The sequence below is a fragment of the Strix uralensis genome, chromosome 25 (assembly GCF_047716275.1).
Source record: "Strix uralensis isolate ZFMK-TIS-50842 chromosome 25, bStrUra1, whole genome shotgun sequence".
In the NCBI taxonomy this organism is placed as follows: Eukaryota; Metazoa; Chordata; class Aves; order Strigiformes; family Strigidae; genus Strix; species Strix uralensis.
The window spans coordinates 2,311,055-2,327,549 of NC_133996.1; the positions used below are offsets into that span (position 1 = coordinate 2,311,055).

Below are 16,495 nucleotides of genomic sequence, written 5' to 3' on the forward strand. Positions count from 1 at the left end.
AAGTTCGGCTGAGGGGGCGGGTCATTCGGCGGCGCTCCGCCAGTCAGCGAGGCGGGAAACGGCGCGACCGACCAATGGGGGAACGGGAGGGTGCCGGGGGGGCGGGGCGGAGTGGGCGCGCGCGCGCGGCCGGCGGCGATGATCGAGCAGCACAAGCGGAAGGTCCCGGGCGGCGGCCCCGGCCCCGGCCCCGCTCCCGGCCCCGCTCCCGCCCCCGGCGCCGCTCCCGGCCCTGACCTCCCGCTCGTGCCTGTGGCGGCCAAGCGGCCCCGCCATGAGCTGCCGGGGGCGCCGGGCGGCGGCGGCGGCGGCGGTGGTGGTGGTGGTGGTGGTGGTGGCGGCGGCGGCGGCGGCGGCGGCGGCGGCGGCGGCGGGGGGCAGCCCCCTCCCGGGGCCCTGCTGCAGGCGGTACGGCGTGGGGGGGATTGAGGGGGAATGGCGGGAGGAGGAGGCCGGGAGGGGATGAAAGGGTGAGGGGAAAAGGCCTGTGAGGGGTTGGCGGGGTTGGGGGCGTCCCGTACTGCTTGTGCCCCTCCATGGCGGCCCCTCACCCGCCTCCCCCGCTGCCTCCGGCAGGGCCCGCCGCGCTGCTCCTCCCTGCAGGCCCCCATCATGCTGCTCTCGGGGCACGAAGGAGAGGTGTACTGCTGCAAGTTCCACCCCAACGGCAACACCCTCGCCTCTGCTGGCTTCGACAGGCTCATTCGTGAGTACCGGGCATTGCTGTCCCAGCCAGCGCTGCGCGGGGCTGGGGACCATAGGATTGTTCTATGATGGGCTTTTATCTCAGCCCTCAGCTTGCTGGGTCCTGAGCATGAAGTGCTTCACTAGGAGGGGTGCAAGAAACTTCTTCCAGCTCCTCTGACAGGTCACTGTCCAGCTGGGGTGGGTAGGCCCGTCCTCAGGTGGGCTGGTAACGGGCCGTGCTCGTCACAGCCCTGTGTTCCCCTGTCCCTTGCACAGGTTACCGTTGGTCCACGTTTGACTGCAGCAGTGACCATCTGCAGAAATGCAATTTTTAGTGCTTTGGCTCGCTGAGGTGGAGTTTGTTATTTTTTGTAATCAATTCAGCTTAATCTAAAACCATAAACGAGCTCAAACCAGCTGCCTGTCCTTCAGGGGCTCACACGATGCTTCTTTACGGGTCCCCATCAGCCCAGATGGGAGGCAGTTGTGGTTACAGTACAGAGTTCGCTTTGCTGAGTTCCTGCAGATCGGCTCCATCCGCAGCAGGGAGTTGTTTCTGTGTTTCCTGTACTGACCTCTCCCTTCCTTTCCCCCAGTGCTGTGGAATGTCTATGGGGACTGCGATAACTACGCCACCCTGAAGGGCCACAGCGGGGCGGTTATGGAGCTGCACTATAACACAGACGGCAGGTAAGTGGTGTGTGGGGTGGCTTTCAGCCTCAGGGCCGGCTCTTTCTGAGGGAATGAACTTTCTGCTGGCCAGAGTCCCTCAGAGCACCTCGTCCTTGTCCCTGCGTAGTCCACACACAGCAAACACTTGCAGTGTGGCTTTCTCAGGTAAGGAGTGATGCCTGCTTGAGATTAAGAAAAAGGATCTGGAGTCGCCTGTGACCTACCAGTGCCCAAGTGTCTTGAGGAACACGGGAAAGTTTGTGTTGGTCACAAGTGGGAAACACTCGGGAGGGAAAGAAAACAAGTGAGATACTTGTTAGTTTGAAAGGCTGTTCAGCTGTTGCACCTGAGCCAGGATTGCTGCTGAGCTTTCCTTCCTGTGTTGATCCCCGATAGTGTTTGAGGAGGTGGAACACCAGTCTATATGTATCTAGAAATGGGGTTTAATGGGAGTGTCTCCAGCGTAGCTGCTCCACTGGCAGTCAGCCTGCTCTGAAACGCCACCTTTGTCTTGCTCTACGGGGGAGAATTCATGGCGTTTTCCCACGGAACATCTCAAGCGTTGATTGCAGAACTTGGGAGTAAAAGAGGTGGGAGGGGAGAAATGCTTCCAAACAGAGAACCTCACAGCGATTCTCCTCTGCAGCATGCTCTTCTCAGCATCCACAGACAAAACCGTGGCTGTGTGGGACAGTGAGACTGGAGAGAGAGTGAAGAGGCTGAAGGGCCATACCTCGTTCGTGAACTCCTGTTACCCGGCGAGGCGAGGACCCCAGCTCGTCTGCACAGGCAGCGACGACGGGACAGTGAAGGTCAGTATATTGTGTAAGGGGATAGTCTGCAATGAAGGTAAGATTGGATCTTTGAAAGAATTTTTGGGGTCTTTCTACTTAAGTGGGATAAATTCAGCCCTTTGTTACTCTTATAATTTCATTATCTAATAACTTTGATTTCACAGATAAAAAATTTGAAATAAATTTTAACTGTTCCTTTTCTACTGTAATTCTTTGGGGGGGTGTGGGTTAAGAAGATTCATCTGCTCAGTTGTACTTTTTCAGCTGAACTGCATTAACAAAACATGAGAAAGGCAAGCCGTTAATGAAATCTCACACGCTAGCCCCTTCTCTCCCCCATGCTCCTGTGCTCCAGACACACCAAATTTTTATTGTGTTTTTTATCGAGATCTCCTGGGATCGAAAAGAGGGGATTTCAGGAGAGCAGTCTGAGTCTCTGCCAAGTGTCTGTGCAACTTCCTGTAATTTTATTGTTAAATATATGCATAATATCTGCAGTATGATGTAACATACAATGTATTATTATATATAACTTATTTATAATGATTAGTAATATCTAATACAATAATGAACAAATTATTTATGATATGTAATACATATAATATATGCATTAAATACATGCAGCTTTTACAACTGCCATGTCTTTCCAGCTGTGGGATATCAGGAAAAAAGCTGCTGTCCAGACATTTCAGAACACGTACCAGGTCTTGGCTGTAACTTTCAATGACACCAGCGATCAGATCATATCCGGAGGCATCGACAATGACATTAAGGTAGGACATCTCTGTCCTCCTGTGCCTTTCCGACCACACACACCTTTTCCAGCTCGTCACATCTTGCGTTGGTCAAGGACAAATGTGGAAGCCTGTTGGTTAATTTTACAGTCACAGGAACCACGTGGACCCACTGTGTCCGACCTCGCTGTTGGTACAGGGCCAGTAAACTCTGAAGAGTTGCTCCAGGGCTCTTTGCCATGTGACAGCCGGGGCAGTGCTGGTGTTCCTGGCTGGGCGTCCCAGCACTGCTGTCACCCGCTGCAGCCTGTACCTTACGCTGGCTCTTCTGGCAGCCTGTGCCCGTCCCAGAGCCTCTAGAGCCATATATGAGGTAAACTAAAGAATATGTGGTGACACATCCACACTCTGCCCTCTGCTCCAGTTTACAACTTACTTTGTCACCTGCTAGTGTGGAAAGTTCTTGTTTAAGAGTGAGCTCAGTCTTTCATTCAGCTGGTAACTGATAGCTGTACGGTTCAGTCTGTTTTACTGTCCTTTTAGCCTCAGGCTCCAGCCTTACCTGGGTGTGGGGAGCACGTGCTTGTCAGAGAGCCATCGTTAAGTGTAGCACTTCCATGGGATCTGTTCCGACTGCCCCTTGAAAGACTGTCCCTCTTCGGGAAGGAACAGTGTGGAATTTTGGGGATTGGATAACTGCTCTATGCCAACAGTCAGTGGAATCTGGGAGCTGGGGGAGCTCTAGCCAGGTAGAGAAGGATCCCTGCATGCGTGGGGCTGCTGACCTTGGTGGTTGGTTTGGTTAGAAGTCTTCTAAGGAGCAAATTCCATTTTTTCTACAACACACGGAAAATTCTAGCCTCATATTTTAGCCATTCAGACCCCACCAACTGGAATCAAAAGCTGATGTCACCAGCTGACTGATCACTCCCAGTGAGGAAGGCTTTGGAAACAGCAGTTCCAACAGTCTTGGGCGTCTTTTTGTTAAGCTGCAATGTTGTGTCTGAAAGGTGTGGGACCTTCGCCAGAACAAGCTCACTTACACCATGAGAGGACATGCGGACTCGGTGACAGGCCTCAGCCTGAGTTCAGAAGGCTCCTACCTGCTCTCCAACGCGATGGACAACACAGGTACGTCCTGCCTGATGAGAGAGTGCAGCTGGCAGGCGCTGCTCCCTTACGCTGGCTTTACACAGCCTTTAGGAGGGAACAGCTCCAACTGCTCAGCGTAGAAAATCAAGAGCCAGACGTGGGGATAGGCTGAAGGGAGTTTGGCTCCAGAGATAACGCTTGAATTCTTGTTACGCCGGTGACAGTCACGTCCTTTGCAGGGAGGGAGCAGCTGCATCAGAAGGGTTTGTCACAGTGAGGACACGAGCCACGGCACACGGTATTTGCACAGACAGTTGAGCACGGTCTCGGTCTGGCTCCTGTCAGGGCAGTTTGGCTGTTTCCCCGCAGCAGGGAATGACAGCAGAGTTTCCAAACGGCCTGTCTCCCGTGTGGGGTGCTCAGCGAAGCTGATCTGATCAGAAGCGTGATCACAGAGTGTGTTAGAATAAAACAAAATGCTCATGTAAGGAGGTGGTGGCTCATTGGTGTAATAGTTTTGGATTTTTCCCCTCCTGTTGGCAGTGGTCTTGGTGTAATTATAAATTTCTGCATTTGACCTTTCATATCAAAGCTTTCTGCAGGGGAAAGCTGCTCGTTTCCTTTTGCTTCTGGGGAAACCTAGGCATGAAGAGAACAAGGAGCACGACCAGGTCTTTGCTCGTTAGTGGCATGTCTTAGGAAAAGGAATGTTTCCAGAAGCTGACCTTGCCCACAGGCCTCTGCCTTCTTCAGCTAATTACTGTAAGCTCTCTTGCAGTTCGCATCTGGGATGTGCGACCGTTTGCCCCTAAAGAGAGATGTGTGAAGATTTTCCAGGGGAACGTACATAATTTTGAAAAGGTGAGTGTACTGCAGACCAAAACATGATTGTCTGTTGCTGCTATTAACTCTTCTGTAAATTGTTTTTTAAATTCAAGTTTAAACCAGAAAGGCTTTAATAAGAACTCAAAGAAAGATAAATGCACAAAGTGGGATTCCAATTAAAGCTGCAGTAACAAGATTTCTTTGCTTGGTTCAGCTATAATTAGCTGTAAATTAAGAATTTTCTACATTTACTATCTACTTTGTGTAAAATAACAAGGCACTGGATGTTTCCAGCAATAAAATAAAATCTGTAATTACCATCTCATCTTCCGAAGGGAGATCATTAAAGTGGTGCTCATGATATTTAAAGTCTTGAGGTGATTTTCAGTCAAGGAGAAGGGGAAAACTAAATCTTCCTTTGGAAATAGACCTGTGCGTGTTCTTTTATTTTAGAATCTTCTGAGGTGCTCTTGGTCCCCGGATGGGAGTAAGATCGCCGGGGGCTCAGCTGACAGGTGAGTTCCACTGTGTTTATCTGTCACCATCAATGCCAGACAGTTTTCCAGGAGCTCCCGAAGTGAGCTGGATCATGTCGAAAATGAATCTGAAGACCCAGAGTTGTGCATAGAGGTGTGATGATCTGAACCGTCCCCTGTGGTTTTCTGTGAGCGTTGTCTGCCCTGGTTACAACAGGCAGTGGAGGAGCACAGTTGTAAAATCATCTTATTGTCAAAAGCTGACCAGGGATCTGCATTACTGCTGATGTTCAGCCGCGGGATCCAACACGAGGAGCAGCAGCTGACAGGAGCATGCTTGTCACTGGACTAGGTCCCTTGTGTCATCCCGGCAGATGCTTTTGAGAGTCTTCAAGACGCAGGGAGTCTGGGGAAGTGTGGCTAGTGTGGGGCTTGTGCTGGCAAGGACCACAAATACCAGTTAAATTGCTGCGGGCACGAGTGGTGTTGCAAGGATCATTCTTGATCCTTCCTTTAATGAGTAAGAAGAAATAAAGATCTGACTAAATTAACACATATTAGACTTTTAAAAGAGAGATTCTGTAAATTGAGGCAACTAAAGAGTAAAGTGGGTAGAGGGAGGAAACCAGCAGAGGGTCCATGCCAGACACTGAAGGTCACTGTGAAGGACACCAACCTCCGCTGGAGCAAGTCCAGACGCGCTCTCAGTGACATCGAGACAGGAATTCCTGCAGGCCGGAGTCCAGGGCATGGAGCAGTAGTAATCAGCAAATTTAATGAGTTTCTGATAGAGGATAGGGAGAACTTTAGCTCTCTCTGTCCAGATACAGTGGGGCCAGCTGTCACAGCAAGTGGCTGAGACGTGACTCTCCTTTCCAGGCGTGCTGGGCCGCAGCAGCAGTGCGCGTGGTGGGGAGTGCTGGGGGTTAGCCCGCTGGGGCTGGGGCTGATCCCTTCAGCACTGAGTGTGGTGGATGTCTTGGGCATTTAGGTTTAGTTCTCCAGATGCTGATGTAGCTCTGAGGTCTGACAGCAACTTTGTTGTGACATTCGTGGGGCACACAGCCAGGTCCCAGGACAGGTTAGATAAGGCCGCTCAAATCTTTCTGCTCTCTCTGAGCTTTTAAATTTTTTTTTTGAGAAGGAGTATCTGCTGGGGAAAAAAAAAAGCAAGATTAAACAAATATTTGTCTTGGTGCCAAATAGTTCTCCAGTGATTAGTCTCTCCTTCTGCCTTATGTGGAGTCTGTGTCTATGCTGGAGGGACAATTACCTGAATATTTTTTTTTGCTGTTGAGCCCTTCAGAATGGTTGTAGTAAAATCAACTCCTTAAAGTGCTTGATGACTTTGCAATACCAAATTAACAACAAAACAGCGGAGTGGTTTGAGAAAACATTCAGTACGGTTCTTGCCTGCTAGATAAAATAGTTGTGCTTGAAGAAATGCTGCTTTAAGTAACATCCATGACTTAAGTTGCAGGCTTGAGGTTTTGCCTTTTATGTTTTTCAAGAAAATAAGTCAAAGAGTAGCACCAGCCTGAAAATGAATGCACCTAACAAGGCAGGTCTGCCCTGTGTTGGTATCCAGTGTCCTCTCTATCTAGTCAGCAAGTCTTATAAATTGCTTTTTTGGGGGAAAAGAAGCTCAGTTCTATTTCAGCTAAAAGACAGGCTAGTTGTACAGGCAAATTTTGTGCTTCTGTCTGGTCTGCAAAGCCCCAACAAATGGAAGGGAACGGGTGGAATTGAGGGATCCATTGTTGGTAGCGTTGCATAAGCCTGAAACGTTCCAGGCTTGGTGCTCAGAGCCTGGCTGTGTGCGGGGCTGATGAAAGGGCTGTTGATCCCCAGCGTGTCTGAGTTCGTGCAGGCGGGACACAGGGATGTACAGTGCCGTTTGCAGCCACCTTCCTTTGCAGGAGTGTAATGCAGTAGATTGATTTTACACGTGTTTTATGGGCTGTCGCCCATGCCCTCGCCCTCTGCAGTCGCCTGTAAATAGCCGTAGTGATGCCTCTGGGGTGTGTGGGCAGCAGAGCTGCCCTTGATGCCAAACCCAGGCAGTTACTGCCCTGCCGCTTCCCATTCTGCTCTGGCAGATTGTGGTTTAGCTGTCAGTCACCTCCCTAAGGAGCAAAATGAGAAGGCAGGGTGAGTATAATCCAGAACTGGCAGCTTTCCCCAGCCACCCATTTTTTCTCAGAGCTGTAAACCTTGTAACAAATGCCATTTCACGTGGCGAGGCCATTGTGTTTGGAAGGGAGGGATGCAGCTTTCCTGTGCAGGTGGGGCGCAGCGTTGCCTTGCCTGGGTTGTAGGATGTTGCTCGGGGCTCTTCTCATTTTGATGTGTTCAAAAATCACGCGCTCTCCCGTGGGTGCTCACCATAACCGTGGCCAAGGCATCGCTCTGCTGCCCGGTGGAGCTTGTGTGCAGCCACCGCGCCGTGCAGGCAGCAGTCGGCACCCAGGAGGGACAAGCAGTGAGCCGGGGCACAGGGTGATTTACAGCAAAGCACGGTTTCCCCCACTCTCTGAGACCATTTATAAGAGTAATCTGAGAGCTGATCCATGCCTGCTGCCAGCAGTTTCTTTCTGACCTCCTGCCTGAAGCATCCTGGTGGTTTTTGCGCTGCCCTTCAGCCTGGGAGCGATGCTCAGGCCAGACCCGGCGGGAGCCCCTGGCGAGGCCTACGGGGGGTTTATCCAAGGGCTCGGCGCAATCTGATCGGCGCCCTAATAAGTGCTGGGAAGTTGGTCATGACTCCAGTGGCACGGCAGGAAGAAATCCATATAGAAAGCTGTTGCTGGGAGGGATTACGCTGTAGCAGGGGCTGGAGAAGCACCTGGGCTCCTCCTCGCTGCTGGCCAGCCAGCCCAAACCAAGGGTGGCCGCCGGGCTCGCAGGAAGGTATTTGTGAGGTGAGACCCCTCCTCCCCGCTCCCAACGCTCCTTCTCTCCCTTGGCCCACTGTTGGTGTGATCTTTAGGGTCTCTACGGCCTCACGCTTTCAAACCCGTCTCCGTGCCGTGAGGGGTGAAATGAGGCTGCTGTGCTGTGACAGTGATGAGGTGTTTGACACCGAATTAGCTCAGACCTCTGCTCTTCTGCAGCATTTTGCTCCTGAGAAGCTCCTTGTTTATCCACACTAAGAGCTGCATCTGTTTCATCCTGGGTGGTAAACCACTGCAGGAATAAGCCGTTGGTGTGGGGGGCAGCTGCTTTTCCTCCTCAAATGCCTGCACTCATAATGACTCTCTTGTAGGTTTGTCTACGTGTGGGACACCACATCCAGGAGGATTTTGTACAAGCTGCCAGGCCACGCTGGGTCGGTGAACGAACTGGCTTTCCATCCGGAGGAACCCATTAGTAAGTCCTCCCCACCTCAAGAGTCAGCTGGGGAAATAGTTTCGGGGCTGGCTGAGCTGCTGATCCTCTGGAAAACATCCCCAAAATTGCCTGTGGCCCAGAACCCCAAGTATCAGACAGATTTAAGGGTAGCAGACAACTCCTTGCTCCTCTCTCATAGGTGGGAGCTGGGCTGGCTGTGCCCTGGGGTCCTGGGCTGAGCGTGGGGGGCTCTGCTGCTCTGTCCTGCCCGGGGGAGCCCTGGGTGGGGGCACCAACACAGCAGTGGGGTGGTTGGTGCCCTGGGCTGTCGGTCACCTCTGGGTGGCCGTAAGCTGTGGCGTGGCTGCCGCTGGGCTTCTCCAGACCTCCCGAGGGCCATGCAGAAAGGTTTTGGGGTACCTGGGTTTGGACACCAGGGATATAACCGTACGTTTGGTGATCACGTGAGGACAGCGATCGCCTTGCGAGCGTCTCCAGCCTGTGGTCTCGTAACTTACCCAGAAGCTGTAGGAAGCAAAAAAGGCTCTTTGTGCGGCGGGTTTTGTCCCCGTTCTAGAGGTGTCGGGCACGTGGCACCATGTATCAGTGCTGGGTGAGACAATGCTCGTGGTGGCCTTTTCAGACCCATTTTAACCACCGTGCTTTAGCGAAGAGCAGATTTTTGTACCAGTTTCTTGGCGCAGCGTGCGGCCCAGGCAGGACCGCGGGGTGCTGTTTGTTTCTATGGCAACACTTGCACCATCAGCTAGGTCACCACATTGCTCCAGCCAAAACCTGACGAGAGTCAACCCCAAAGTGAAGCCAGGAGCTCGGCTGTGCCGAGGATGACAGTCTCTGCAGCAGGGCAGTGAGTTATGGGTTTGTTCCCTGGTTATTCATTGCCCTGTCTTCAGATTGGAGACTGCTGGAAGAGCAGAGCGATCTCTCCTCCCTGCTTTTGAGCGGATTGTTTGCAGTTGTATTCTGCTGAGCTCCTCTTTGTGAATCAATCACTCAGCTTAAAATAAAAATTAAAAACCTATCCAGGCGTTGCATGCGAGTTATGCAATTGATTTCTATTAACAACTGGGAATATTAATCTTGTAAATCGCTGCACATCTCCGCGACACTCATCTGCACAGGAAGGTGCCTGGGGAGCCAAAACGCAGCAAGATGACAGACACCAGTCCACGAGTTCACGTAGAAATCCCCCAAATATCTCCTGGACTCGAATAAAACCGTTGTCACTGTCAAGAGCAGCACTTCTGGGTCATTCTTTGTGTCTTGAATCCCCTGAAGAGCCTTTTCGGAGTCAGGGTGGTTCAGGGGTGCGCTGTGGTTGGGTGCCAGCAGCATTTTGCCTGTTCTGATCGAATAATAACGTCCCGGCGAGGCTTTCCTGGCCAGCCTGTGCCCTCTAGTGGCATGCAGTCCCGACGGCAGCGCCCGCTTTGCAATCTGAACGCTGCTTGCAATGAAAATAACGCTTCAGGGTGCTTGAAAACGTTAACAGCGTGTTTATACGCTTCTCTTTACCATTTTAATGCTTAAACATTACAGGCAGTGCACGGTTACGCCTGCCCTGGGACAGGGGAATGGCAGCCACGACGCACAGCGTGTGATTAGGTGTCAGAGTAGTAATTCCATGAAGTGTTTTTGGGGAAGCAAATGGAATTTGGCTTTCAACATCGCTTACGGCAAGCGAAATGAGTAGTTCAACTCAAATGGTGTGTTGTTAGTGGAGGTCTCAAACTGTTGTGCTTAATTTTCATATTCCTCCCTTCCCTCTCTCTCTCTCTCCCCCAGTACTCTCCGCGTCCAGCGACAAAAGACTCTATATGGGGGAGATCCAGTGACGCCGACGAGGAGATGGTGGGGTTTGTGCCCTCGTGGTCTGTGGTTTACAGGAGTCGGATTGACTTGCTTCTCACCGGTGCCAGCCCCCCCTCACACTTGTGGCAGTGGGAAAACGTTGAAGCAGCTTGATGTGACAAGCCGCCCTCTCGCAGGCTGTCATGTCTGCGGGGTCTCGCTGTGCAGCTTTTTTCCACACCCCCTTCTTTGGGGAGGAAGGAAAATTGGGAATTGAAAGGAATTTGGTTTTGGCTATACCACCGACTATAAAACCCTTACCCAGATCACTTGAAATTGGTAAAATTTGTTTAAAGTCCATATGTGGCTTGTATATTCCCTGTCCGGTTCTTTTTTTTATATGGTCAAAGCTGAAATAGATAGCTTTTTACAAGAACTGTGTGGATGGGATTTATTGTTCTGTTTTGCTTTTCTATTGTACAACACTACATCAAGGCCCTCACTCATATATAACCCGGGAAACCATAGATGTTAACTTCATAGAATCACAGAACCGTTTGGGCTGGAAGGGACCTTAAAGACCATCCAGTTCCCACCCCCCTGCCATGGGCAGGGACACCTTCCACTAGCCCAGGTTGCCCAAAGCCCCGTCCAACCTGGCCTTGAACCCTTCCAGGGAGGGGGCAGCCACAGCTTCTCTGGGCAACCTGTGCCAGGGCCTCACCACCCTCACAGGGAAGAATTTCTTCCTTAGATCTGATCTAAATCTGCCCTCTGTCAGTTTAAATCCATTACCCCTCATCCTATCCCTACCCCCCCTGATCAAGAGTCCCTCCCCCCTTTCCTGTAGCCCCTTTCAGTCCTGGGAGGCCGCTCTAAGGTCTCCCCGGAGCCTTCTCTTCTCCAGCTGAACCCCCCCAACTCTCTCAGCCTGTCCTCACAGGGGGGTGCTCCAGCCCCCCGAGCATCTTTGTGGCCTCCTCTGGCCCCACTCGAGCAGGTCCGTGTCCTGATGTTGGTGCCCCCAGAGCTGGACCCAGCACTGCAGGGGGGTCTCACGAGAGCGGAGCAGAGGGGGAGAATCCCCTCCCTCGCCCTGCTGCCCACACTGCTCTGGGTGCAGCCCAGCACACGGGTGGCTTTCTGGGTTCCCTCCAGCGTGCTGACCACACCGCACAGCTCGGTGTTGATGGTGAACTTGCTGAGGGTGCCTTGATCCCACGGCCCGTGTCACCGACAAAGCTGTAAAACAGTGCTGGCCCCAACCCCGACCCCTGAGGAACAGCACTTGTCTTCAGAAGAGCAGCTTTATTTTCATTCGTGGCAATAAAAATGACCACACTTGAAATAATTATTGGGCTACTGCTGAATCCTATTTTCATGTTTTGAGTAAAATCCAGCCCTCTGCTGTAAATAAATGTAAAGGGAGTGAGTTTCCTGTGAGAGGCACGGTGTATTCAGTGCTCAGCAGTGGGGGAACAGGGGTGGCTGCACGTCCCCTCCCTCACCAGGCTGGCAGGAGGGTGGTGGGAGATGGTGGCAGGTCCCTGAGCAGGTTAGATCTGCACCTCACGTGCCTGTGGCTCACTGCTGGGACAACGCAGGGGTGCCTGCACCCTGCCTCAGCTTCAGGGGGACCTCAGCTTCTGCCAGATCTTGCCCTGCAGCCGCAGCCCCCTGCCTGGCTGACTGCTCCCCACGCCCCAGCCCCATGGCTTAGGCTGGAGGGGAATGGTCTGCACGGGCCAAGGCTGAAACCAGTGTCAAGCCCTGGACTCGGGGCGGAGCCTCAGCTGGTCTTTGTGAGAACACCCGAGGGTGGGTTCCCCGTGCCATGGGTCGTTGTCTGATGTTAATTAACTTGCCATGAAGAGCACATGCTGCATTTCTCTTCTGAATATGCCCACCTCAGCTTTCATTCTTTTTTCCCCCATTTGCTGCCTTGGCCCAGGTTGCATCGGGAGTTTCTCACCTCTCGTTGCCTTCCTGCCCCATCCCAGAGGAGGCTGCTCGAGGGCTGCAGTTCAGCTGGGACACTGGAGCATGGACACACGGTGCTCCCGCCCCTGCAGTGCCGCAGGACTGTCCTGCACCGTCTTGGCCAGCGTTTGACCAGGACGGATCTGCTGCAGCCGCCGGGTGTTTAAAAGCTGGGAAATTGGGACAGTTTGTGCAGTAAAAAGGGAAGCTCAGGGTCCCCCTGAGAGTGTTTCTTGTCCCTGCTTTCCTGCTGTGGGCAGAAGAGGATGGCATTGCTTGGGGCCAAAACAGACCCATCAGCTTTCAAAGAGGCCGGGGAATGTGGCTGCATGTTCCCCAGGAGGTGAGATGGTGTCTCCCCGGCATGGGGTGTGTGACACTGTCCCTGCTCCCTGTCACCAGGGATGGCTCCTGTCGCCGTGTCCTTCTGTCAGCAGGTGGCTGCAGGCTGCCCCGGCCCTCAGGGACACGGGGCCTCTCTCACCACCATGAAGCCTTTGGGGCTGGAGCAGAGCTCATCTCTGCTCCTGGTTCCTGAATCCTCGCAGTCGAAGTGACTTTGGGTGCAGACAGAGGTGAGTGGTAGAGTTAAACCCATCTGGTTTAACTGTCAGGAAACCATCGCCCCCAACTGTGCCTCCTTCACTGACCCTCTTCATCCATGGGTTGACGGGTTCAAGCATCAGGTCTGAATGAGACTCAGCAGGTCCAACTCCAGGGGACATCAGCTTCACCGGAGTGGGTCTGGTCCTTGTTGGCTGCTGATCCACCTCCTCCCGTTCCCCAAATCCCAGCAGGAGCCCTCAGGAATGGCTGCGGCAGCCCCGGGACTCTGCAGTTGTCCCTGTGCTGCTGCCCTCGACGCCGTCTGTCCCCGTGGCGAGAAGCGCTCACGGCTGGAGCCAGGTGTCGGGAAGGTGACGGCGCAGCCACGGGAAGACCCATCGCCAGAGCACGGTGAATGAATGTATCCGACCGCAAACAAATCACCCTGCAGCTGAAGAGGCGGGCGGAGAGAGCTGGAGGCAGGGGGAAGATTTATTTTTAACTCTGCAGAGTATTAAATAACGTGCCCTGAAACGCATGTAAATGGGAGCTGGGACTCCAGCCAGGAGCGCCACGACGCGGGGCCGAGCTCCCCGGACCCACCGGAGCAGCAGCCCTGCGCCCGGGGACCGGCACCGCGCCTCTGTCCCCTCACCGGGGGCTGCCAGGCAAGGAGGGTGCCGGCACATGGATTTAGTGCTTAATTAGACCCTGTTACAGTCCTCCAGGGTTTATGGTTTTATTTGAATATATGCCCAAGTGTCAGAGGGAAGAGAGACTCTTGGGGCTAAGCCAGCAGTGCCAGGATGATAACCTTGCAGTTTATTGAATCTTGCTTGTTTAAAAGAAGAAAAAAAGGGGTTTTTTTTCCTAACTCCCAACCCAGGAACCTTCAGGGAAGTGAGGGAGGGGTGTCTGTCTCCCCCTGCCCTGAGTCCTGGAGGGGTTTGTTGGGCAGGGGTTGCTGTGCCCAGGGGTCCCGCAGAGCCTGGGGGTCCCATGCCAGACGTTCAGCAGCATCAGGCAGTGGGGGCTGGATGGATCCGCCCCCCACCCAGGGGTGTCGCCCCCTCCATCGCATCATGGGCGTCTGCAGAGCTGTGACCCAGATCGGGGAAATGATCCAGATTACTGCTAAACCCCCCAGCCCCGAGGGAGCAGCCGGGCAGATGGAGCCAGGCGCAGGGGCAGGCGGGCAGTTTGCGTTGAGGGCATCTCCCCGCTGCATGCACGGCTGCCACCCGAGCACGAGCAAACTCACTGCAGCAGCGAGCACCCAGCCCAGCTTCCCAGGCAGGTCCTTGTGTCTGTCTCAGCACTGCAAGAGAAATCTCTGCTCCCCAGCGCCGGGGAACTTGTGGATCAAATAAGTGTTCGATACCAACAGAGGGTGAGGAGGGAGACATGGCCGGGGGCAGCTCTGAGTTACCACTGCCAATTACCATCTGCAATTAGGGCTGGATCGATGCCCACCCGCCTGCGTTGGTGACAGATCGGACCATGTGCTGATGTCCCAGCTCCGGGGAGAGCTGAAAGTTAATTTGGGAGAAGCACCTACCTGCTCCTAAGGGGACACATGGCATCCTGGCTTGTACCAGCACTAGCGTGGCCAGCAGGGACAGGGAAGGGATCTGACCCCTGTGCTCGGCACTGGTGAGGCCGCCCCTCGATTCCTGGGTTCAGTTTTGGGCCCCTCACTCCAAAAAGGCCATTGAATGACTCGAGCGTGTCCAGAGAAGGGCAACGGAGCTGGTGCAGGGTCTGGAGCACAGGTCTGATGGGGAGCGGCTGAGGGAACTGGGGGGGTTTAGTGTGGAGAAGAGGAGGCTGAGGGGAGACCTCCTGGCCCTCTGCAACTCCCTGAAAGGAGGGTGCAGAGAGGGGGGATGAGTCTCTTGAGCCAAGGACCCAGCGCCAGGACAAGAGGGAATGGCCTCAAGCTGCGCCAGGGCAGGGTCAGACTGGCTCTTAGGAAGGATTTCTTTGCAGAAGGGGTTGTTGGGCGTTGGAATGGGCTGCCCAGGGCAGGGGGGGAGTCCCCATCCCTGGAGGGGTTGAAGAGTCGGGTTGACCCAGCGCTGAGGGATCTGGTGGAGTTGGGAACGGTCAGTGTGAGGTTCATGGTTGGACTGGAGGATCTTCAAGGGCTTTTCCAACCGAGATGATTCTGTGATTCTGTGATTCTGTGTTCAGTGGATCGTAACCACGGCGCCATCAGGCCAATTTGTGGATTTAACGCAATTTGCTGCTGGGGTGGTACTTGGAGTTTTGGCAGGTTCAACGCTCTGCAGAGCCCCACTGGGCATGGGGGAGCACAGCCAGCCATGTGCCGCCTTCCCCCAGGCTCAGCCTTCCCCTGGGCTTGATGCCAGGCCGTGGGGGCTACCGGGAGAATCAGGCACCCATCACAGGGGCTGGCACCCACCGTGGGGGGCTGGCACCTGCAGCAGGGCTGGCTGGCACAGGACTGTGGCAAATCCTCGTTGTGTGAAGTGAGTACTGCAGGGCTCTGCCCTGCGTGTACATACAAGCACACACAAGCACACACGTGCACATCTGTGCGCACACACGTGGGCACGTACTCACACGTGCACACACAAATGCACCCACATGCACGTAGGTGCAAACACGCACACACCCGTGCACACTCACAGCCACATGCACACCCACAGGCACCCACGCACCCCCCCACCGCCCCGGACACTGCCAGGGCAGCACCGCCACCAAGCTTCGGGGACTGGGCGATGCCCCACACTGGGCAGCAAAGGATCCGGGGGGATTTGGGGCCGGTTTCCCCCCAGTTCCCGGCCGCTGCTGGCTGCACCTGAGCGGGCACAGCCCCTCTTGGCTCCCGTCCCACATCGAAGCTGCGCCAGCTCCGGGGCATGGCAGCAGCAAACCGTTAAAGGCATAATCCGAGCGCAGAGAAAATTGTTTTCTTAAACAGGTTTATTCCTCCAAGGGAGGTATTTGCTTGAGAGATTTCCACTATAAATTAAATCTTTCCCAGGATCCAGATAAACGGTCCCTGTGCAATAGAGCTGCTCTGGCGGGGGGCTGCCAGCTGCTTCCCAGCCTTTCAGTGGGGACTGGGGGGGCTGGCAGTGACCCCCAGGCATGGCCCTGTGTGGCTGTCCCCATCCCTGTCCCCATCCCCATCCCATCCCATCCCATCCCATCCCATCCCATCCCATCCCATCCCCATCCCAGTCCTCGACTCTTCAGCAGCACCATCCGCAAGCGATGGTGGCCGGAGGCAGATGGGGTACCCAGAGCACCCCAGCATGGTGCCGTGGGCTGGATCCTGCGCTGGGTGCTGGTAATCCCCACGCTGGCCACAACGGGGGCATCACTGGGAGGTCCCAGCTCAGCCAAGGGCAGCCCTGACCCTGCCACCCCTCTAATTACCTCCCACCTTTCCTCGCTGCTGCTCTGAGGCTTCTAATGAATTTTGATAGTTACAATAAGCAAGTGATAATTTCTAAAAGAATGGAAAACAATTATTTGCTCTGTTGGGGGATTAGATGATATTTAGTCTCTATTTAAT

The 16,495-nt window shown here is 54.0% G+C and overlaps 1 protein-coding gene across 1 annotated transcript; it reads left to right on the forward strand.

The window, feature by feature from the left end:
- Positions 1-126: 126 nt before the first annotated feature.
- SNRNP40 (small nuclear ribonucleoprotein U5 subunit 40) lies at positions 127-10,858 on the forward strand. The gene is made up of 10 exons (XM_074894357.1): positions 127-408; positions 577-706; positions 1,284-1,377; positions 2,006-2,171; positions 2,804-2,926; positions 3,898-4,018; positions 4,758-4,840; positions 5,258-5,319; positions 8,546-8,649; positions 10,417-10,858. The coding sequence occupies exons 1-10, from the start codon at positions 139-141 to the stop codon at positions 10,464-10,466; spliced, it is 1,203 nt and encodes a 400-aa protein (XP_074750458.1). The 5' UTR covers positions 127-138; the 3' UTR covers positions 10,467-10,858.
- Positions 10,859-16,495: the final 5,637 nt, after the last annotated feature.